Source organism: Colias croceus, chromosome 27 (genome assembly GCF_905220415.1).
Source record: "Colias croceus chromosome 27, ilColCroc2.1".
Classification (NCBI taxonomy): Eukaryota; Metazoa; Arthropoda; class Insecta; order Lepidoptera; family Pieridae; genus Colias; species Colias croceus.
Window position 1 is genome coordinate 3,028,780 of NC_059563.1, and position 25,226 is coordinate 3,054,005.

The 25,226-nt window shown below is 31.2% G+C and overlaps 1 protein-coding gene across 7 annotated transcripts in view; it reads left to right on the plus strand.

The window, feature by feature from the left end:
- The window catches only part of LOC123703759 (irregular chiasm C-roughest protein-like), a 67,264-nt gene extending 60,506 nt beyond the window's left edge, over nucleotides 1-6,758 (plus strand). For 3 of the 7 annotated variants that reach the window (XM_045651876.1, XM_045651878.1, XM_045651877.1), the window contains exons 13-20: nucleotides 282-438; nucleotides 963-1,189; nucleotides 2,157-2,312; nucleotides 2,726-2,823; nucleotides 3,215-3,366; nucleotides 3,718-3,816; nucleotides 4,372-4,446; nucleotides 5,268-6,758. In XM_045651876.1, coding sequence (XP_045507832.1) covers nucleotides 282-438; nucleotides 963-1,189; nucleotides 2,157-2,312; nucleotides 2,726-2,823; nucleotides 3,215-3,366; nucleotides 3,718-3,816; nucleotides 4,372-4,446; nucleotides 5,268-5,293 — 990 coding nt within the window. In that variant the 3' untranslated portion in view covers nucleotides 5,294-6,758. Of the gene's footprint in view, nucleotides 1-281; nucleotides 439-962; nucleotides 1,190-2,156; nucleotides 2,313-2,725; nucleotides 2,824-3,214; nucleotides 3,367-3,717; nucleotides 3,817-4,371; nucleotides 4,460-5,267 lie in introns of those variants that run through there. The other 4 variants (XM_045651879.1, XM_045651881.1, XR_006753036.1 and 1 more) reach the window with 4 other exon arrangements.
- The last annotated feature ends 18,468 nt before the right edge of the window (nucleotides 6,759-25,226 follow it).

The following is a 25,226-nucleotide window of genomic DNA, read 5'->3' on the forward strand; positions in this document are numbered from 1 at the left end:
GATTTTAATATTCAACGTAAACCAACTGTTTCAAATTCAAATAAGTTTTTATTATTGAGTAGAAATGCTGTAATTTTTTGGTTTAATTGCAATAATAGTTTTGTTGATAAATAATATTATTTTATTTATTATTTTCATACCTTACATCATTAAGTCAAGTCGTGGTCAAGCGCTTCCCTATCAGGCAATAAAAAAAAGTTTCAAAGTCTCGTATTATGTCTCATCCTCTAAAATTACTTTATTATTTATTACAACAATTACAACAATCATAATAATTTTAGGACTACGCAACAAAACTAGATGATTCATCACCAGATGGTATAATAAAATCGAGTCTAGTCATACGGGCTAGCCAATCCAAACACTACGGAATTTATAACTGTAGCGTGACGAATGAATATGGGAACGCTAATGTAGCGATTTTGTTGAAGCCTTTGAGTAAGTACACTATTGAAATAACTAGTTATTAAGAAATGTTTGATGTGATGAAATATTTGATAGATTATTGTGAAATTTGGGTAGTTATGGTTGTGAAAATGTAGGGCAAAATTGATGAAAAGTAAAGAAAATTTTGCATAGAGTTTGTTAAGTATCTATATTTGACTGTTTATTAACATTGTTAATAATAGAATGTGTTTTTAGTAGATTGACTAGTTTGTTATTTATTGAATGGTTATTGCAGTAAGAGATTAAATGGCTAATGAAATATAATATTATCATTGTTCTACTTATTTGGTTATTATTAGCACAAAGCGTTTTGTTTCACAATTTATTTCGCAAAATATTTTTTCTCTATTATTAAAATTAATATTTTATCTGTGGTACAACCAAATTAGTTTCCTAATTCTCATAGAACATCATGCCATAAATCGTCTCGCAGAACAATATTATATTTACCAACAAATTCATAATTCTAAGTCACTATTTCAATATTAAGTCTAATAATACAATTTTCCTTTCAGAAACTCTACCCCTCTTCATAATCATAACCGGTGTGACATCTGGCATCATATTCTTTTCTGCTTTAGTCATTCTTCTGGTAATTTGTCATAGAAGAAGAAGACAGAAGACACAGATTAACGAGAAACCAGATGTGACAGTCACTGGAGATGCTTATAAAGAGAGTGATAGAAGTTCTAATATAAGTGATTTGAAACTACAGTTACCGCAGGGAGATAGTTTTGATCTGGTAAGTTATTTTGATTATATTGGGATAATTTATATGGATAAAAAAAAATTATGGGAAAATCGAATTTTTATTCCTTCCCGATGATACACGTAATCTTATCAAACTTAGAAGGGAAGACATGATTTTGAAATTCTAACAAGATTCCTGGAAGTGAAACTTTGAAGACGTTGAGAGTAAAATTTCAAGGTTGCGTCATGGCAATACCGTCACGTCATGGAATAAGGCAACGATTTTGGTATCTTTGAATCTTGCCAAAGAAGTTTCACTTCTGACACGTGTGCTCGGCACACACGCTCTTTTTAAATTTTGCGTTGAAAGATATTTTATGTTCCTAAATCCTACCATAACTTGCTTTTACTGTTATAATATTTATGATTTAACTGCACATTCTTTAACCACAAGGTAATGAGATGAGCATGGTATGCAACTCTATGTATCGTATTTCTTGTACTGTAAAATTATCTTTAATTCTATTAGTAAACGTGTTTGTACAATAAGTTAATAAGTAAAAAGTTGTAAAACTAAAAATATTTCTCGTAAAAATAAAACACTTTGTGACTTCTTTCTGGCTAGGCTTCTTTAGCCTTCTGGCTAGGCTTCTTTAGCCTTCTGGCTAGGCTTCTTTAGCCTTCTGGCTAGGCTTCTTTAGCCTTCTGGCTAGGCTTCTTTAGAAGGATAGGCTTCTATAAAGTGGTGGTTTTGTGTTGTTTTATCAATATGTTTTAAATTACCTACATTTTCTCTCTACATAGCTCTAGCAGTACTAACAAAGTCAGTATTATTTACTAACAAAGTAGATATAATCAATCTTTAATATTTTCGGGTATCATCTTCATTCACATTATCTCTATTGGGATACACATACAAATTCCCACTTTCTACTAGAAATAAACCAATACTTCAGAACTCCCAATGCAATTTCCAATTTCTACCAAACACATAATTTCTACCAAAAATCCCCAACCAGGAATACACAAGTTCCGAGCGTTCAGACAAGAACCAAGCAGGTCTCCCGCTAGCCGGGCCCGTCCCGCTACCGAACATACGACACGACGACACGATGTTACAGTTCCGATACAGTAACGACTACTCCGATCAGTCGTATGCTGATCATTATTTTAAGGTAGGTTCATTCTTTTTTATTATCATTTTTTATCTGTCTCTTATAGTTGTGATTAGGATGCTGATGATTATTTTAAGGTATACTTATATTTTATATTAATTTTATTATGTGTTTTCGTAATATCTCTTATAATTATGATTTGACATTTACGTGTAGGTATGATGTGATTTTGATTTGTTAATATGAGAACTTATTTATTTAAATGCAGAAAAATATATGGTAGGTATATATTATAGAAGAATACAAAAATATTGAAATGATTTTGATGGCCTATTTAATCATTTGCTATCTAGTACTTTACTTTTATACGAATTCTTTTAAATTTCATCAAGATTTGGATGAACAGTTTTTGAGTTATCCTTAATAATTTAAATGCAAAATATATACTCTTATTTGTTTTTTTTTTTATTTAGAATCCAGCAGCCTACGTATACGACTATCCACAAGGCTATGTACCTCCCCCCCATTTGAGGGTACAATCCCCACCACAATTGGATGTTCCTTCTAGTCGGTAAGTTATATTTTATATAATTTAATTAACTTTTTTTAAATTTAAATTTAAAGTTTTCATTTTTATTGCATGAAAAATTAACTCATTTTACTTGTTGTTTAACAAAAATGCCCCAATTTAATTGAAATCAAAGTCATTCATATACATGTTCATTACCAATTACAAAAATAGGAAGGTACAGTTATAACCATATTTTCATTAAAAATTTCGTGTAACAATAACTACATGACAGACAAAGATAATGCAAAAATTTTCAAGTCGATTACATCAATAAACATCTAATCATTATTAGTAACCATATTTTTTAACCCATGCTCTAATTCAGAATTACTTTATTATGAGCTTCACATTTATATTCTAATTACTAATAAAATATTTTTGGCAACCCTAGATCACTGCAAGGTTCATTAACTCGAAGTATAGACACAGCGTCAACGCTTCCCTTGTCAGCGGGCAACGGATCGCAAAGCAATTCGTTGCAACGACCGAAAGGAGAAGAAACTGACGCTATTAACAATTTAGGGTTGCCAGTTGGCGGTGAAGGTATTTATTATTTATTCATTAATTTTTGTATAGAAATAAAGAAGATGTTACGAGTCTGCATGTTAGTTTGTATAGCAGATAAATTATTTTTGCTGTCAAATATTTTTTCGCCTGTTTTTAGTAATAAGTGGTTTTCTTGTAAATCATACATTTTTATAACTATCTTTTTAATATAACTGATAGAGTTGTTTTTAATGAAAGAACTGTCAAAATTGATTCAGTACTTTTTAATTACATCCGTTAGATACAAAGTCACAAAATGAACAAAAATCATTAATAATTATTTAACATAGATTATATTTTTTAATATCGATATTAAAAATATTAATGTAATTTTAATGAAAAAATCAGGACCGCAAGTAGCAGTGCCGTCACAAGCAAGTAAAGGCGGTGTGGACTTGCGTTACGCCGCTACGTACGGGAATCCTTATTTAAGAAATAGTTCTTTGGGTAAGTTTTTTACAACTTACAGAATTAAACTGTTAGAATGTATTTAAAAGTAGACAATAGCTATTAACAGAAATAACAAGTATAAATAAAGTAGAACAAGAAAAAGTCTCATTACAGCATTGGCGGTGATTTTTTGATGTTTCATTATTCAGAACTTGTTTGGAAAATAATTCTGTAGACCTACCATAATTTGGCATTTTCGAATATCACGCATTTTCATCGTTATTTTATGATTATTTATAGTTTTTGAAGTGAAACTTCTTTATCGGAGTTGGAAAAAAAAAATTAATGTAACATTTTTACATTACGCGTGACATTTTGCCGTTACGCGCCGTCTTTTTCTTGATACGCGTGATTCGACATATTTCTGTAAAGTTGCATATAGTAAATTATTTTTTGAAAAATAAGGTCATAGAGAAGTTTCACTTCTTACGTGTGTACACGCACACATTTTTTTTAATACTATCTATAATATAAAAATTGACATATTTATCGCATCAAATATATTAATTAACGTTATAAAATACTATATTATTCATTCATTCATTCACCCAGGCTACCCACCAGTACATACAGCGAAACCAGCATCAACCCCCGCCCCACCGCCCTACACAGCGCGACATGCGCCAGGTACATAGCTTAGGTAAATATGCGCATACGTTATGCATGCGTGCTAGAATATCATCAAAATCATCATAAGAATCATAATCAGAATCGACTAATATATAAATTTATAAAGAATAGAAAAAATTCGATCACTCAGCGGGACTCGAACCCGCATCCTTTCGCGCCATTCCGGGGCGGATGCCTAACCAACTCAGCCACTCGTGACCCGCCTGAGTAATCGAATTTATTCTATTCTTTCAGTTTTATGTGTCTAAGGGATACACCACCTCGTGATGGAATTTTTTATATTCTTTATAAATTTATATTTATAAAACATTTGAATGCCTAAAACCAAAATTATCAAAGTCACCGTCATTATAATTAGAATCGTCATAATCATAATACTTATCTACTGCGTGACCCGCGCCAGGTACATAGCTTAGGTAAATATGTATGCGTACATGCGTTATGGTCAAAGCCACGGTCACGATCATGGTCATCATCGTAGTCATAATCATATTCACCATCAACAATCAGAATCATAGTCATCCTCATCATAGAATCGGCTAATTATTATCATCGTCATTAACATTTTATACAATACAATTATTGACTCACAATCATAATCGCTGCCTACGATTGAATTAGGCAGAGTTTTTTATAGACTTTGGTGTTAATTTCAATGAATATTTAATACAACGTTGCTCGGACATTTTGATCACCTTTTATAATGCGATTGTATATTGTAATGGGTGTATTTTTTTATAGGTTTACTTCAATAGATTAAGGTTTTGTTTTTGTTATGTAATATTATAAAAATAATTAATACATTATTATTTTTGCAGGTTTACAACAGGCAACGAACGTATAGCGAGAGCTTCCCGTTTAGTGTAAATAGTGAAGTGAAATGGATTTAGTGAAATTTACAACGACACTTATGTGATACGAAATATGAAAGAAACACTACAAAGTTATAAAGTTTTTTATAATCTAGTGTTGTCTCAAGTTCGATTCCCGTTTGGTGCAAATCGTCGATTATTCTGTCAGTATTTAATGTGTGTGTGTTCAGCCTTGTTATTTTTTTTACAATTACGAATAATTTCGTAATAAAAAAAATAATTCAGTTAAACTGTACATATCCAATTGTAGTGATACAATTTTTGTATTAAGAACAACTCGAATTCAAATTTAGAATGTTCTTCATTCGAATTTGAATATAGAACAGTGACGTCACGCATCTAAACAAATTCTGACGTAGATTTTTGTAATATATGTTCCTAAATAAATGATACGACTGATTGTAAATAATAGACTAAGTGTATACAGATGTATAAAGAATTTAAAAAGTTTAAAGTGCATATGCATGCTTTAATTATTTAAGAATATATTATTATCAATATTACAATTACAATTTAAATTAATTATACAAATTGTTATAAACACAATTGTAATTGGACAAAGAGAGAAAGGTCCAATACAATATATTGAATATGTAAAACAATTTATTAATAACGAATTGTTCATAGATATTGAAAGATTCAATCTATAAAAACTATTAAAATTATTTTAATTTTTTTAAAGCCTTATAATTAGTACAGCTATGAAAAAGATAATTAGTCCACATTTCAATTATGTATTACAATTTCTGTAAATATTACAATATTATAAAACATTTATAAGTTTTGTGTTGATTATATTTTTATTGTAAATTGTATTTAGATTAGCTAGATATAATAATTGTGAAACATTTTAGTTGACATACAAATTATAAGCTAATTTGTAGAGGTCGAAATAATATTATGTAATACAAAAGGTTTTTATATCCTATTTTTTACTTTTCTCAGTTTAAAATCAAATTGCAAATACATTTTTAAATTGTAATTTTACTCCTGAGACTTTTTTGATTCATGCGAACGAAAAATGTCGTCCTTTCACTTTTGTCCACTATAAAAATTTCAATGATTTATATCTAGCTAATACTAAATGAAACTGCATTTTATTATATTCATTGATAAATATAAATAATTATTATATTTTTGCTCAATTATAGTGAAACTTACATGATTAGAATTTTTGGCATTTGATAAAAAAAATATGTATTTGGCCAATTTATAAACGAAATTACTGGAACGAAAAATATGAAATTTCTAGATTATAATATTCTGTGATAAAATATATATTTAGATAGTACTCGAAGCTTCGATGGTCAGTTTATTTTGTATCGTGTGCGTTTTTATTATCAAGTGATATAAATATATAAAAAAATCTGCATGTTTGTTTTTCTGTTGCATGCGAATACGCTACTTTTGTTTCAATATACATATTTGATGACAGTATCCTTTGTTTTATTTAAACCCTTCTTTTTGCCCCTATTTTTAATTCTTTGTATTAGCTATGCCTCTGGTAATCTCTAAAATCAACACATTATTTCAGATAGTAATATACTTTATGTATTTTAGATAGCAAATATACTACATAGTATAAAACAAAGTCGCTTTCTCTGTATGTCCCTTTGTGTGCTTAAATCTTTAAAACTACGCAACGGATTTTGATGCGGTTTTTTTTAATAGATAGAGTGATTCAAGAGGAAGTTTAAGGATATTATTTATGAGGTTTTAGATAAAGCGGGCAAAGCCGCAGGCGTTAAGCTAGTAAGTGCTAGTAATTTAATAAAAGTTATTTTAGTATTTGATTATGTTGTTAGTATGACCTAACGAGGACCCGAATACACTCGTATGCTTAAAAAAATTAATTTCTGGTTTTATCAACACGTAAACTTTATTCACATTGTAGAACTCTAACAAGGGTCAAAACCAGAACTTTTTAACTTCTACAATCAACCAAGAACAAACAATATAGCCTCTAATAATTACAAAAAGTATTCCAACTTCACAAAGCAATTTTTATCAAGGATTCACAGTTACAGTCCAATCATTAAAGAGTAATCAACTTGCAGTTAGTTAGTTTTTGTCGACCTACACCGTAAGTTATTTGTAATCTGTATGGTGTGAAGGAAAATATTATAGAAAAGTCTGTTCAGGTAATAAGTAAAAATTGATGGTAAAACTAAACCAAAAAATGGTTTATAGAAACACTAGAGGTCCGCCCCGGCTTCGCCCGTGGTACACATTTCGCAATAAAAGGTAGCCTATGTCCTTTCTCAGGTATCAAAATATCTCCATATCAAATTTCATGCAAAATGGTTCTGTAGCTTAGGCGTGATTGAGTAACAGACAGACAGACAGACAGAGTTACTTTCGCATTTATAATATTAGTATGGATTAGCTTACCGCCCGCGACTTCGCCCGCTTTGTCTAAAACCTAATAAATTATATATTAAAACCTTCCTCTTGAATCACTCTATCTTTAAAAAAAAACGCATCAAAATCCGTTGCGTAGTTTTAAAGATTTAAGAATACAAAGGGACATAGGGACAGAGAAAGCAACTTTGTTTAATACTATGCAGTGATATTGCTTTAGTTCATTTTTTAATATTTTAGCACAATAATAAAGGACTACAAGTTGAAAGTAGTAGATAATACTACTAATATTACAAATGCAAAAGTCTGTATGTATGTTTGTTGTTTCCTTTGACTACGCGGAAGCTAAGGGCGAAATTGTACGCCACATGGCAGATCACAGCGGATCACCTCATACAATGTAAACCCTTTTAACCTGTGAATCACAATAAATTGTTTGAATTTGAAAAGCTGTGTTTAGATATATTTTCTTCTCTAAACTACGCTTATATTTTGTACATAGCCTTAATGTACAAATAGGTATCTACAAATTATCCAAACGTCATCCAGAAAGGTAGTTTCTATTATTTACTTTTTAGTTTTTACATATTATAATTTTTAAGATGCTCTCAAAACATCTTTTATACAGGGTTACTTGTAAAACACCAGCAACCTCGCAGGATAAGATAGCTAACATCATAAGTAACAACATTTGTTCTACGACTTTTGATAATTTGTTAGATTTTATTTTCATACAAAAATAAATATTCATTTAATTTTCCGTTTGAATATTATAAACTCTACGCGCATTCCAAAAATTACGTAAACAAGAAGCGAACGAGAGGGGAAAGGGGGCGTTGCGTCGTCCTTTCGATAATGAATAGAACATAGACTTACAAATGTGAGGAGAGTACAATAAAAGCTTAAAAAATCATTTAAAAATAATTATTTATTGCGTTATGCCAAAAGTCGTAGATCAAATGTTGTTACTTATGATGTTAGCTATCTTGTCCTGCGAGGTTGCCGGTGTTTTACAAATAACCCTGTATATCAAGGAAATTGTGTTGTTTATTTGCGTATTACAATATACTATTTACATAAGTTGTAATGGAATTGAGTTCGTAAGTATTAAGTTAAATGCCTACCGAATTTATATTCTAAATGAAAAATAAAAAATTCATAAGCGCTTGTAAAAGTGAAAAAGTTACAGGGTAACTTTTCAATGTATTCATGAATAAACGAATGTTAAACGTTTCATATATAACCAATTTCATAATGTATAAGTTTCCTTTGATTCCACAGGAAGATTTTGACTTGGTAGGTACTTCAAGATGAGTCCGAAAAACCAATAGTTTAAAAATCTATCGACGATTAATAATTGAAAATCGAAAATAATTCTTCATAGGAGAAGCATATACATATATACGTATACGTCTATACTAGATTTTCGCGGCTTCGCGCACGTTTCGAAGAAAAATTTCATTGTAATCGGTTCAGTAGTATTTAATGTGAAAGAATAACAAACATCCATCCGAATGTTTGTCACAATCTTTCGCATTTATAATTTTAGTGGGATACGTGCCTTGATATACAGGTTGGATTGAAAAATCTGAAAGCAGTTCAAAATATCTTAAAAACCTGTCATCGAAGAACGTTTGCCTAGCTATAACGGTTTAGGTACCTGCCCTAACTGACCTGTCACAATTTTTCGAAGTAATTGTAAACTTTTAAGGCAATCATTAAAGACTTTATACAACAGACGAAGTCACGTGCTAGCAGTATTATAAATTCCATTACATTTATAATACGAGTGGTGTAAACTATTTTTTACCACACACAAACCAGTCAATCGACATTGTTGAAGACATATCGCGGAGCACGGGAGTCCTGTGGTTTTCTGTTTTTGTATTTATAATGCGTGAGGTTTCTAGAAAACTGGAATGGTGGATTGCAACAATTCATTATGATATTTTTAAGCCTTACAATTATTTTCTTACATTATCTGAAACAGAAAGCGAATTAATAACTCAGCCCCCGGAATCACAGATACAATAGAAAATCTATTGTGTCGTGGACCGATCGGGCCGCTGGGGGCTCAATGGTTTAAGTATTTACGTGGGTATTTAGATATTGATATTTAATGCTCTAGAGCTGATTCTAAATATTGATTTAATACATTAATTAAATAGGATAAAGCTTTGCCTTTTTAACAGTTTCTGATATATTAAGAGAAGGTTTAGTTATAAGCGAGCTCTAGTCTGCGTACATAGCAACAAGTCTTTATGCCATACTAGTGGTCCGCCCCGGATTCGCCCGTGGTACATATTTCACAATAAAAGGTAGCCTATGTCCTTTCTCGGGTATCAAAATATCTCCATACCAAATTTCATGCAAATTGGTTCAGTAGTTTAGGCGTGATTGAGTAACAGACAGACAGACAGAGTTTCTTTCGCATTTTATTAATATAGTATGGATTCGATACAAAACAATATATATTTCTGTCAAAATAAACCGTTCGATCGCATTGTAAATCATCGCATCGTATTGGGCTACATAGCCATTGTAAGAAGTGCAGTAGATAGGGACTGACTACGATAATCGTCTGAAATAGACGTAAATGGCCAATGATGATGATAATAATGTCTACAAGCATATCTCTCAAACAGATGAACCGATTTTAGTACACTTTTAAATGTTATTTTTGTATTGTTGTTCATAGAGGTAGTTGTCTCGGAAGGTGGAGGATCGCAGCTGTAAATAAAGGTAAAAATAAATAATGATCAGTTTAATTAAATTTAAATGTTGTTAAAATGATTGTGAGTTCAGGTTTTTTCATAGAAATCTAAATAATAAGACACTATAGGTATATTACTACTTATTACTTTAAAATTTGAATTTGAATTACTACGTATGATATATTTGGAACTACCCCAGGAATTTATTTAATAGAGTGATTCTAGAAAAAAATTGTTGTACATACTGTTTGTATATTGTTTTAACTAATTTATTTTATATGCTTACGGAGAGCTAGTGTTCTCTTTATTTCACACCTGAAATGATGTTATATTCATGTTTTAATTTTAAGCTCATTCTTTCACTGAAAACTTTACCTGTCTATGCCCTAAAGAAATATAAACATTAACATCAAACCACAACTGCCCCTGGGGCACTTTTGTCCCCTTTACTAGTCAGTGCAGACACATTTAACACCTAGTCCTTTCATAAACACTAAAGCCTCTAAAATAGCTGATAAAGTTAAAATAACATGTCTAGACACTCTTAGTAACCCTAGGGTAAGTAAGATAGCGAGTACATTGTTAGAACAATGTATGTGTGGGTAGATGTATATGTATGTGTGTGAAACGGGACTTATAGTACTGGATGTGCCCTTTTTTAATGCTTTATTTTGTAACTAATTCGAGATGTATATAGTAGGTATGTTCTAAAGATGAGTTGCTGTTTTTTAAAGTTAATGCAAATAGCTGAAAAGGCTGTTTTAAAGATTTGATTTGAAGTTAATAAGCTTTTAATATAATGTTAAATAATGAGTGGACATGCTCAGAAGTTTATCAAGTCTTCGATTTTTTTTAATTGATTTCGTAATAAGCTGAGCAATAAATTATTTAACCTATCCACGCATTAATCATATCACTATTGTTCTAATCAGAAAGTATTAGGATGAAACCGACATGTTAAAAAATCATGAAGTAACCAACGTGCACTTGATGATTTAGCATCAAAAAGAAGATCATGAAAACGTTAATCATCAAATTAATTATTTTAATAAAATATCATTAACTCGTTTTTCGATAATCACTAAACAAATAAATTATTCTATGTGTTATTTAATAAGTCCCATCTAGTATCTATAATCCAAGTGTTTATGACAAGATGGCAGAATGTACCATAAACAAATATTTGTATTAAGGGCACTTTATGAGCCATAATGTGATATTATTTTACCCGGCTTGTTACGGTACACCGTGGGCATGGTCAATAAAAAGTTCTACCATAACTGTGTATGGTTTTAGGGTTCCTTATTAGTTAATATTAATAAATAACTCTTTGTTTTCTGTTCGTCTGATAAAAATATGTTCATTGAACTGTACAAAGATGTGTACAAAATCGTAGTTTAAACTAGAAGAATATGATATAAATTATTTTTATGCTTATTATTTGATAGGTTTCCACTAGTGGCTTCACCCGCATGGTTGAAGAAAATTCTCGTGGGAACTAGATATTTCACAGTAAAAACTAGTATAAAGGTATACTTATTGAAAAGTGCGAGTAGAATTGTAGAGACAGTAAAAATCATGATCATTACAGAGATACTTCTGTTCCAAATGTCATCGAAATCGATTCAGCTGTTCAGAAGAAATGCATAGTTAGAAGGACAAACCGACAAACAGTTACTTTTGAATTGAAATGTTAAGTTTTGATATCGACGTCACAATAATTTGTACAGAACCCTATGTGAAAAAGTTTGACTTATGCTATGCAGGTTTATTATGTCAATGAATTTGATAACCAAGTAATAAAACGTACTTTTAGACTTTACATAATGTTAAGCTTCATGAAAATTTGGTATTCGTCAATTAAAATACAATTTTGTGGTTAGGTATATTTCTCATTTATTGGTACAAAGGTTATGGTTGCAATTGGTAAGATACAAAGTAAGACGATTTCTACTTTTAATAATAATTATTGTAACTAGTAGTTTTAAAATCTATACTAATATTAGAAAGCTGAAGAGTTTGTTTGTTTGAACACGCTAATTTTAGGAACTACTAGTGTGATTTGAAAAGTTATTTCGGTGTTAGATACCCTTTTATCGAGGAAGGCTATAATCACGTTAAAACCAACAAGAGTGGAGCAATGCTGTAAAACCGCGGGGCACAGCTAGTGTGGTGAAAGGGCTTTTTAATTTTATAGCATTCAATTAATACTTTATAAAATAATATTATAAATCTGAACAGTTTGTTTGTTTGTTTGTTTGTTTGAACGCGCTAATCTCGGGAACTACTGGTCCGATTTGAAAAATTATTTCAGTGTTAGATAGCTCATTTATCAAGGAAGGCATCATCACGCTACGACTATCAGGAGTGGAGCCACGGGGGTGAAACCACGTGGAGCAGCTAGTACTTTATAAAATTGTTAAAATCGATTATGTGCCGGTATTATACTAAATATTTTGTTTATATTACTAGTCAAATTGTATACCTATATATATTGTTTTTGATAGTGTTTTTTAATGGTTTTATTAATAGAACTGACATTCTCATGGTTATATTTTACATACATACCTACTATACAATAATATTAAAATTCATTAATTAGAATAAAATATGTTTATTACATTATCTTTCACGCCCACACATTACTTTGGTTTCACGTAAAAAAGTCATTAAAAGTGCTAAATGCTTTCAGTAAATAACATATTAATCATCTAATGTGGTAATGTTTAAAAACCATTTGTCTGTGTATAAATAAATCTTTAGGACTCACTTTTATTATACGACTAGCTGCTCCGCGCGGTTTCACCCCCGTGGCTCCCCTTCCTGTTGGTCGTAGCGTGATGTTATATAGCCTATAACCTTCCTCGATAAATGGGCTATCTAACACCGAAAGAATTTTTCAAATCGGACCAGTAGTTCCCAAGATTAGCGCGTTCAAACAAACAAACAAACAAACTCTTCAGCTTTATAATATGTATTAGTATAGATTTATTTTAATACTTAATCCTTAAAAGAACTTAATGATTCTCAGTAGGTTTTTTGATTTATTTTTAATCTTCTTATTGTTAAGACGTATTTATTGAAAATTAAGATCAAGTATTTTCTTAAATTATCAATATAAATTGTTATGTATTTCCACTTATAAATCATTACATAGTATAAAACAAAGTCACTTTCTCTGTCCCTATGTCCCTTTGTTTGCTTAAATCTTCCAAACTACGCAACGGATTTTGATGGTTTTTTTTTAATAGATAAAGTGATTCAAGAGGAAGGTTTTTGTATATAATTTATTAGGTTTAAGTCAAAGCGGGCAAAGCCGCGGGCGGTAAAAAATTTCTGATTTTCGAGGTAGGTACCAACAACCAGACTGATAATCTAAATACCACAAAATACACAGAATCTATTTACTATATTACTATCTACTATCATTCCACCTCGTAAACTACATCAATTTCAGCCTAGTCTTAAAGAGAACTAGATTTTAATCCACTGGGAGATTCCTCCAGTTAAATGAGAGGTGGCCTTGTTCTTGGAATTCGATTTATTTGTAGTGAAATCTATACTAATATTATAAAGCTGAAGAGTTTGTTTGTTTGTTTGAACGCGGTAATCTCGGGAACTACTGGTGGTTTTACAAAACAACTCTTCGACAATTTTTTTATAGTTTAATGTCATTGTCTTGTAACTACTCTTATTCATTTATGTGGAATGTGAGTAAAGCCAGGGCACTAGTATAGCAATGTTCATTGAGAAACATGTGTAATACGTTAGTGTGACGCAATGCCGCGCCTTCTCTAAACAATGGTGGTATTAATTTGTCACTGCGCCGCTAATTGAGTCAGTATTAAGCAAGAGCGTGACATTATATTTAAAGAAACATATTAATTTTATATACCTGCACTGATTTTAATAATAAAGCGTTATTTCCCAAGGAATTAATTTACAATTTCATAAGTAAATAATCAATTATTGTTAAGTTTTGATAAAGAATGCAAAGCTAATAATTAATGGTCAATACAATTATTTGATGAGTAGATATTGCTTCGTCATCATGAGCCTATTTTTTTTAGAAATGAGTACCTACATACTTCAAATGAGAGTTTTGAAAATGTAGAGCAAATATTATAAGCTAACCTGAATTAAGTCAAATTTCCGTGAAAATTCAGTTTGCATATTGAGATCAATTTTCTGAAGTAAAAAAATTCAATAATTAATTATTTAACTATTTACCTCATAAATGAAGCAACAGCAGTGTCTACGATGTTTACTACAGTAAATATTTCGTAGACCAACCCAGAAAGAACAAAAGCCTCGTTGTCGTACGATATTATTTTTAGCTGATGGTGACATTATGCATAAGACCATCCAAGGTTTAATTGATGTAAAATATATGCTCCTACGCGTTTTTATAATTACACATGCGTTAGTTTATAAACATAAATATTTTATGATTTTCTAGATTATGATGTGTGAAAATATTTATTTTTTCGCTCAGTTTATGAATGAAATATAACATAATGTGTAGGGATTAGTGTCCTACAACTTTTTCCTATTATATTGCATTTTAAATAAAAAAATGTTGTTTGTGGAAAAATAAAAAAAAAAAACTGCTTATTATTTGTTTTTGAATAAATAAAAACCTACTTATGTTATCTTTATGCTAATTAAATGCAATTTTTCTAATATTATTTTCAATACACATTTGGGTCTAATGCATCTGCAATGCATATGGGTCTTTATTATTTACATTTACAGATGCGTATAGTTGCCAATTAATTAATACTATATGATAAACGGTACATAAATTACTTTAAATATTAACATATTAGCTGAAAATAAACATTCCTTTATTTAAAAAAAAATATTTAGAACTGTAGATACTTAAAAATCCATACTTAATATTATAAATGCGAAAGTAACTCTGTCTGTTACTCAATCACGCCTTAACTACTGAACCAATTTGCAGGAAATTTGGTATAGAGATATTTTGATACCCGAGAAAGGACATAGGATAGGTTTTATCCCAGAAATCCAACGGGAACGGGAACTATGCAGGTTTTTCTTTGACTGCGCGGGTGATGCCGCGGGTGGAAAGCTAGTTGTCAATAAATTCACTGTCCACGACCGGGAATCACAATCATCAGTATTTCCATGGAAACATAACTTCACAAGATACCTACACACACAATAAAACATTCGCCATACTAATCGGATTATCTCACACAATAACAATTTATCATATAACAAATAATAGAACAATATACATAGTGTAGTGATGAACTTTGAACTGGCCGTATATATCGACTAGTCACATAGGAATTAGAGCAGTCTCTATGTGTTACCTAACCTGTGTTGGCTAGTGTGACCTCAGGATTAGATAATATTACTGTTGGGTATACAGGGTGTTTGTTTTGAATTGATTCGTTCAAAAATTTGCAAATTTTCCTTCATCTACACTAATATTATAAAGAGGAAAACTTTTTTTGTTTGTTTGTTTGATTGTAATGAATAGGCTCATAAACTACTGGACCGATTTAAAAAATTCTTTCTCCATTCGAAAGCTACATTATCCACGAGTAATATAGGCTATATTATATTATCACGCTAAGACCAACAGGAGCGGAGCCACGCGGGTGAAACCGCGCAGCACAACTAGTCTCTACATAATATAAAACAAAATCGCTTTCCGTCGTCTGTGTTTTTCTTATTTTAAATAGACAGAGACTTAAATTAAGAGAAAGCTGTAATATAATTTAATAGGTTATAGATAAGGCGGGCGAAGCCGCGGTATAGTAAGTATTATCTTAATATTAGTATGAACTAAATTACATGTTTACCTTGTGAGGTGAATTTCCTAAAACCATGTCAGTCCTGAAAATATGCGCATGCAATAACCTGTGATAAACGCTCAATTTTAAAGTTACTTAACTGATCTAGAATGAAACGAACTCATTTTATAAATAGCATTTATTCATTTATTTAACACATTATTATGCAATAAACTAGGTAGGTACATAAAATAACAATTTACAATAAACATAAAGCAACCACGGGGAGAAGGCAAAGAAGCGAGATAATAAATTGAGAAACAGAGGAAAAAACAATTATTAGATTAAGTAGAAGTAATTATATAATACAATAAAATGCATATATATACAAGATACACACAACATAATATACATTATAATAAACTAATCATATTGATACAACTAAAGACATAATATATTACATACATATTTATACATACAAATACATACTAAATAGTAGTAACTATACTATAACTAATATATATGTATATAAATAGAAATATATATTATTTATTAGGACTTTGTGGGTGGAAATACTGATTGCTAAACTCTAGGAACAATAATGATACCTATTCCCATTCCAAGATCTAAAATTAGACGTCACTCTTACAAAGAATGGTCGAGAACTATGACAATATCTATTTATTTTTATATTAGTTCAATACAAGTTCAAAATCAATGTTTATTTTAATATTCAGTTTTATTGCATTCAGATGCTTTATAAATTATTATAATTATTTGAATGAAATATTTAAAAGAATGTAAATAGATCACGAGTTGTTTTCGAAACCCTGTCTTTCACCTTTCATCTTTTTCACGTATTTCTCATCAAGGTACCGATTACTGGTCAAAGTAAATAGGTAATGAATTTTGAAGTGAATCTTCACTAGACGCATTGAGAGTCAAGGTAGCAATACCGTCACGTCATGGAGTAAAACGACAATTTAGGTATCTTTAAATACCAAAGAAGTTTCACTTCTGAGCGTGGCAAACACGCTCTTTTTTTCCTTTAATTTACTCTTTCTTTGTATTTATCTATTAATATCTTAAGCTACACAAAAACAACACCCTGTATACAGGGTCGTATGCATTCAGGTAATCCTAATTGCTCGGATTTGAACCTGGACTCCGTCCAACTGCGGCCGTCGTCACATCTCCGCACTATCATCATTTATGTACTTGAGACAATGCCACTTATTGCTTTAAACCTTATGTCATATCTGGAACAAAACACGGGCCTTGAGCGCGGGGACCGAATCGAGAAATTCCGTAACGAAAAAACCTCACGCTCCCCACTCCGACGGGCGAAAGTGTGGCTTGAAGACATAGCATGCAAATTGCAATATAGCTTTACCGCGGCAGTCCCCGAGTGCCACACGTCTTTTTTTTTTACAAATAAACCGTCTTCAAATATCAGAAATGGACCAGAGAGGCACCGGATTTACAATAAAAACATCGAATCACTCAGTCATAAATTACGAAGTAACAAACTGTGGAAAATACAGTCAAATATAAAACTTCCTTTTTCATTGGAAATGGGTTGAAAAACTCATTTATAATCATTAAAACAATAAAAGTAGGTACATCGGAATGTTAAGCTTAAAATCCGTCTGCAAGTTTTTTTTTATATTAAGTATACTAGTTTATTGCCCGCGGCTTCACCTGCTTTGTCTAAAACCTAATAAATTAAATATTGAAACCTTCCTCTATAATCACTCTATTTATATTAAAAAAACCCCATAAAAATCCGTTGCGTAGTTTTAAAGATTTAAGCATACATAGGGACAGAGAAAGCGACTTTGTTTTATACTATGTAAATTCAAACAAATAAATTTTCATTTCATTTCATTTCATTTCATTTCATATGTAGTGATTAGTTTTAAATGAATGTTTAGATATACTATTAATGAAAAAAATTCTTAACTTTTATTAGATTTCCATAATATAATAGATATTTCGTTATTAATTACAAAAACAATTCAAGTTTAACTGAGGAGAAATTAATTATTCTTCATGTGTGTCCCTTTAATAATAATAATAATCCTCATGATCATCAAATATTAAAGACTCCACAAAAGGGATTCATGTGAAACGCAAACCAGGAACCGTTGTTCAAACCTCACGTAGCTCCAACTCAAACTCAAGTATTTATTTATGCAGCTAGCCGTTTAGATGAATCTTCAAAATACCGATAAAAATATTTGCCACCGGATCAGAATGCAGTTTGTACAACGAAGGTCTGAATATTATATTCTAATATCCTATATATTTAATATTTATCCATACTAATATTATAAATACGAAAGTAACTCTGTCTGTCTGTCTGTTACTCAATCACGCCTAAACTACTAAACCAATTTGCATGTTTGGTATGGAGATATTTTGATACCCGAGAAAGGACATAGGCTACCTTTTATTGCGAAATATGTACCACGGGCGAAGCCGGGGCGGAGCACTAGTTATTTATAAATGAATATAGTTAAAAAACTAATAGTATAGCTATAATATTATATACTCCTGCAGTTATTGTATTTTCAAACGTCTTTGATAACTGTAAAGTTTGAATCAAATCTATCCATTTAAATTGGATTAAAAGAGAGTCTTAATTTTTAATAATAACTAATTAAAGTAAATGAACATGCAAATTAGCATGCTAAACTATCATAGAGATTTTAAAGTTTATCTATATATTATATAATATTTTATTTTTAAGTTTTATATGTTTAAGAACGCATTATTTTAATAATTATTAAGTAGGTAGAAAAAAAATGAAGTGAATATAAATAAACTATACAAAATGCAAAAGTTGTTGTATTTTTACATAACACACAAGCATAACCACAAAAATAGAAAATACAAACATTCGTAAAACCAAACCAGAAAGCTTTTCACTTCGATGATGGAAAAAGCTGTTTCAAATACAAATCCTATAGAAGAGTTACAATGCATCATTCATAATCCCCATGAAGGCTTAGGGTGCTTTTCCACCAGAGATTTACTTTGTAGCTATGCTAATATGTGACCGTTTCCGCTTATACTAAGCTATTTAGCGGCAGGAGGAAGATGCGCAGCTCGAACTACATGGTGGCACATAGCTAGTCAACTCGTGACAGCACGCATTCAGGTATCCATAGCACACGTCCTTATAAAAAAATGTGTGCGTGTACTAGTGTACACACGTAAGAAGTGAAACTTCTTTATGGCCTTATTTTTCAAAAAAAAATTACTATATGTAACTTTACAGAAATACGTCGAATCACGCGTGGTAGGGATAAGAAAAATGTCACGCATAACGAAAACATATTACACTAAAATTTTTCCAACCCCGATGAAGAAGTTTCACTTCAAAAATCATCTTAATTTAATCCATTAATTCCATCAGTGCTAAGCTAAATGCATCACAGTAACGTAGCAACACATCTCTCATGAAAAAGCATCCTTAACCCTATGAGGGAACCGAATGACGTATTAGCAACTTTCTCTATTTTTCACCTCGAAATAGATGCTAAAGTTCTGGATAATGTATCTTTTGAAACTGTATTGAATTTGTAAAATTATTTTCATTTTGAAAAATAATGATATTTACGGATTTATACGTATTTCTTCGAAAATAACTATAAGATTTTTTCGTATATATTTTATACGTCTAACTGATTGTTAAGAAGAATAAAAAAGTCCTGCATTCGTCTTTATACAATATCTATACTAAAGTTTTGTTTGTTTGCACGCGTTAATGTCAGGAACTACTTATCCGGTTTGAAAAATTATTATGGTCGGAGGAAGGCAGCCTTCCTATACGGCCATACTATGATTAATAATGCTCAAAAATAAATGAGTGCTAATAGAGTATAACGATTACAACCTACAACTACCTCAATCTATTCAAAAAACGATCGTTGGAACAAAGTCATTTATAAAACACTAGCTGCGCTCCGCGGTTTCACCCACGTGGCTCCTCTCCTTTTGGTTCTAGCATGATGATAAATAGCCTATAACCTTCCTCAATAAATGGGCTATCTAACACCGAAAGAATTTTTCAAATTGGACCAGAAGTTCCCGAGATTAGCGCGTTCAAACAAACAAACAAACAAACTCTTCAGCTTTATAATATTAATATAGATGTACTAATGAAAAATCAATTACAAGAAAATGCCACTTTCATTAGCTTTATATCCGTGTGGATATGATTTATTAAACTGCCAAACATTTCAATTAGAGCTAGTATTGATTGATTTTTCTTCATCAACTAATAATTCGTTTATGTCGTGGTGTTGTTAACGTTTTATGGTTGAAATTATTTGGTAGTATGTTTATAGTCATAGTTATTGATTATGATATCTTTGTAGACATAGTGTGCAAAGTTATTGTTGCATTTTTATAATTAGTTATTACAAACTATTTTTATATATTCTATCCTTGGATACTACTAAAAAAAGCTCTTTTAAAAATCTTACATACCTCCGACGTAGAACATAATTTTGTGTGTGTGTGTGCGTGTTTGTGCGTGTATGTGTATGTAAATAAATAGATTTCGTAAAGCGAAGATTACAGTATTAGAAATGAAGTAGTTAATTAATGTTAATATAGTTTAGTTTTTAAATTGCTTTATTAATTTATTTTTATTTTAAGTCCTTTGAACTTTCTTATGTTTATTGTGCAGTAAAAACATCAAAAAGGTGCGTATGCTTCGTTAAAACTCATTTTGTGAGAACATGCAGAGAAAATACAACCAAAATCGCATACAAGTTCCAGTACGAAGTAAAATAAAGTTCACAGGCACTCTATTCATTCATTTTACATCTTTAAATCTTGTTACAAGAATAATGATATTCTGGACTTCAAAGCGTTTGCATTACAATAACGGCCAATTTTCACATCAGTCAGTAATGGCATTTCTCTTGCGTTTTATAATATGTGAATTTTGTAACATGTATTAAAATGTATGGTCGTTAAGATAATATAAGGTTAGGTGGTTTTTTTTACTTGTAATTAGGTAAATTACGTTTTTTTTTAAACGTAGACGTTATTAGCTATATAGGTCACTTATTTTAGGCGTTATAACGAATGGTCAGATTAAATAAAATTAATAATTAGAATATATACATATTAATATAATTTATATACATATGCAATTGTTATGTAAAACTGTTTACTTTTCGAAAATATTCATTGCTAAAATACTATATCTACCGATTGAAATAAAATAGTGAAGTTTAATATGCTCTACCTCTAATATAATATTTTCATTTTGATAAATTAAATAATTTTGAAATATAAAACGTCCAACATTGCTGAAAAATATGTTCCGCCCTTTTTAATTACACAAAAAATATATAAATTCATCAAAACGGCCATAACTCTTTAATGGAGGCAAAACATAAAATACGAAATCATGTAAAAACATTAAACACACGAGTTTTTTGAAGATCGTTAACGCAAATGTCCACATGTATTCATTTTACCCTTTTAGCAATCCTCCATTTGCGTTTATTTTTATTTCTAATTGGGTTCCGTATATTTTTCATGCTATTAGGCCGGTTGCAGAGCTTCACCGACCATCAGTGCGTACGTCAGTCGTGCTTGTCTACGCGTGCTTATGGTCGGTCTAGCTATGAACGTTTTTATGAATTTTCATACATATGACAAGCGCGACTGACGTACGCACTGATGGTCGGTGAAGCTCTGCAACCGGCCTAGTGTAGGGTCAGTGACAACTCTGTTTTTTGAGGTAATTTTGGAATTGTTTAATTATTGTAGTTGAGAAAATACAGGACTTGAAAAATTATAATGAAATGGTGATGTTAATCCAATCGTCTAGACTCTAGAACATAGAGTCACATGCGCTATGTGAAAAAATAATTTTAGGAATCGGGTCATTTAAGTCACAAGTAATTTTTAACTAGGTATATTAAATTAAACTACCCACGCAACAGTCCACTCTAGAGAGAGAAGAAACTCCATAGATTTATAATTCAAACATGATTTGTTTCATTTTTGATTACCTCATTTCTTTACTTTAAAAATAGTTTTGCTACCATTTACTTTAAACTATTAACTTTCTACTACCAATAAATAAACACCAAACCAATCCAACATTCAGCCACAAGAAACAACCAAAATATATCCAAAATATACGGAACCCTCACAAAAACAGTTACCGTATAGGTCTACCAGAATCTGATGGCATATTTATATTTAAGGAATAAAAGATTTTCATGTGGCAACTTATTTGACAACTATCAAATTGGTTGTCAAATTATTTGTCTTTTTTGCAGTTGATGAATAATTTTTAGGATTTTGCCTAAAAATTCTTCGAAAATGTCGAAAAAGCCGCTGCGATCACAAGCAAGAGGTGTTGTTTATAATGTGTATAGAAAAACATTCGATGAAGAAGGGTCAAACACATCACAATTTTCAATTTTGAAGATTTTATTGGTAAATTGGACTTACCCGTTTTGATACTTAAATTAAAAAAGATTATAATATTTAGGTAACTATAATTTTATGAAATTATGTTGATTAGAATATAATTTTATGAAAACTTATTAAAGGAGTTTCCAATACGGCTACCTATTCGTCAAGTCCAAGCTGTCCAAGTCAATTTTATAATGTGTGTATAAGTTAATACTTACGAAAATAAACATAGTTTTATTTTATTTTTATTTTATTTTATAAAAAATTATAAGCAGTTTTGATCTACATTAACATTATATCGATATTTTCACATGGCATACTGGTAATGAATATAGAAATATAGGTATGTGTAAATAATAATATGTATTACCTGTATAAAAGTAATATGTATAATTGTATATTATACATGTAAGTACTTTTCCGAAAAAGTATGTCGGAAAAGTATGTCGATACCGCATTGGATTGTTTGGGCATCAAAAGCATTGCTCAGGCATAGCACTATAAACCGTCTGTAATAGACGTATAGGCCAACGACGACGACATGTAAGTATGTACCTTTAAAATATTAAGTGGATATCTCATTATTAAGTACAGTATTGTCCACTTATGTAATGTGACTAATGATATTGAGGACAAAATAAAAAATAAGCAGTATCAAGATCGTTCAGTCCATTTTCCCCAGGGTTGCACACTCAAAATTTTGATTTCCCTAATTGCCATCAGATTCTGGTTTACCTATAACAAGCTACATTGCAATATGGTACCCGGTTCGGTCGATACGAATTAGCATTTAAAACGAACGATGAATATGATGAAAAATAACTTGGTGAATGGTCTTGCAGTTTACGATTGTTAATTATTAAGGTTAAAGTAACATAATACTTAGTTTTTATTTGTTGATTTGTTAAAGAACCGGATTTAGGTATGACTTATTTGGGAAATCAGGTAGGTTTTCATTTTTGTCATGTTAAAATATATACAAATATTATCATAAAATTGGAAAGTAAGCACACGCTAATGTCAGAAACAAGTGGATCAATTTTAAAAATCTTACACTGTGGGATATACAAGTGAAGCCAGTGTAATAAGTCAATATAATTATTATAAAATGTTACAGTTATCTTGAAGAGCTTTTCATTTGTACCGATTAGGTAATTTTGCGCGTATAGTAAAAATTCATTTAATTCCTTCATATCTTATTGTATGAACGCAAAAGTTAATTTTTGTGGCTTATTTACCAATTAATCCCGAGATGAACCGAGCTTTTGTTTGAATATAATGTTCCAAAGTTAAAAGGTTAAAATTGTATTATTTTTTTTTTGTTTTGCATTTATTTTGTTTCGATTAGTTCGGGTCACCAATACGTTACTTTCTTAACAAACTACTTTTCTTTAATATATTCACTTCTTTTTACTTTTTACTATTTTTTTCAAGACCTATGATACATACCATACTTGATATAAAACTACCATAATTATAGTAAATAGAGAACTTTAGAAAATCCTGCCGTACATGTAAATTTTTATTCCTGCAAGATTTTATAAAATTAATATAAAGTGAACGTAACTCATTAATTAAATTAGTTTTAATTAAATCCAGCTCAGTGAAGATACTTTGTGAATGAGTGAGTTTAAACTGTTGTGAATATAGTGTCATTTAGGGATGTGACGATGATTTTGATATCGAAACTGATATCGATATCTGAATAATTTTATCGTTATTGTGTAACTTGATAGCATCTGCAAGTATTGTAATATCCTTGCTGGGTCAACAATATCGTATGGTAAACTGATACTTACAATGCAATATTTAACTGATACTTACTTTAAACAATAGCCGTTGTCATTCCACAGATCTGGAAAATATTTTGTAAAATTGTTGGCTAAAATATTATATATTCAATTGATAATAATATAAAAGGGCGTAGGGATGTGACGACCCCATCGCCCACGGTTGGAATATCTATTGTCTACGTGACAGTAGATATTCCACCCGTGCAATCAGTCAACCCGCAGGACACCTTGTGGCGGGGTGTCGGGGAGTAGCGACCCCGCGGGAACCGAGTGCTCCCGGGGGAGGCCCCTGTCTTCATCTCCGGCTTGCCTTCACCGGCCGGTCGGAGTGAAGCCTGACGAGGACAGGACCCCCACCTCTGGCTTGCCTTAACCGGCCGGCCAGAGTGGAGTCGCGAGAGCTTTTAGCTCGAAGGGTGGATGCGAAGTGTAAGTGGCGAGTGGGCACGTGATGCTGGACCCTCAGGGAGCGCGTGATCGTCGTTTAAAGTCCAAGGACGCCTCTCCACCCTTAGCTGCTCACAATATGTTGCCCCCTTGTCGCACTATTGCAGCGGCTTATTTCGGAGGCCCATACAGTGAGAGGGCGAGTCACCACCTGCCAACATATTTTTACTTTCTTTTAGTAGAAAGGCAGGTGCCATAGTTTCCAATAGTCCCCAAATACCGGCCCATTTAACATCCCACTCCATAGCCCAGTTTATTTTGTTTTCCATATATCGAAATAGTCCTACATCGGCCGCGGACTGCCTAGGACTGTATCTCTATAGTGCAGTCATGGGCAGGCTGCGGCTGGTGTCCCACAACACAGTAAAG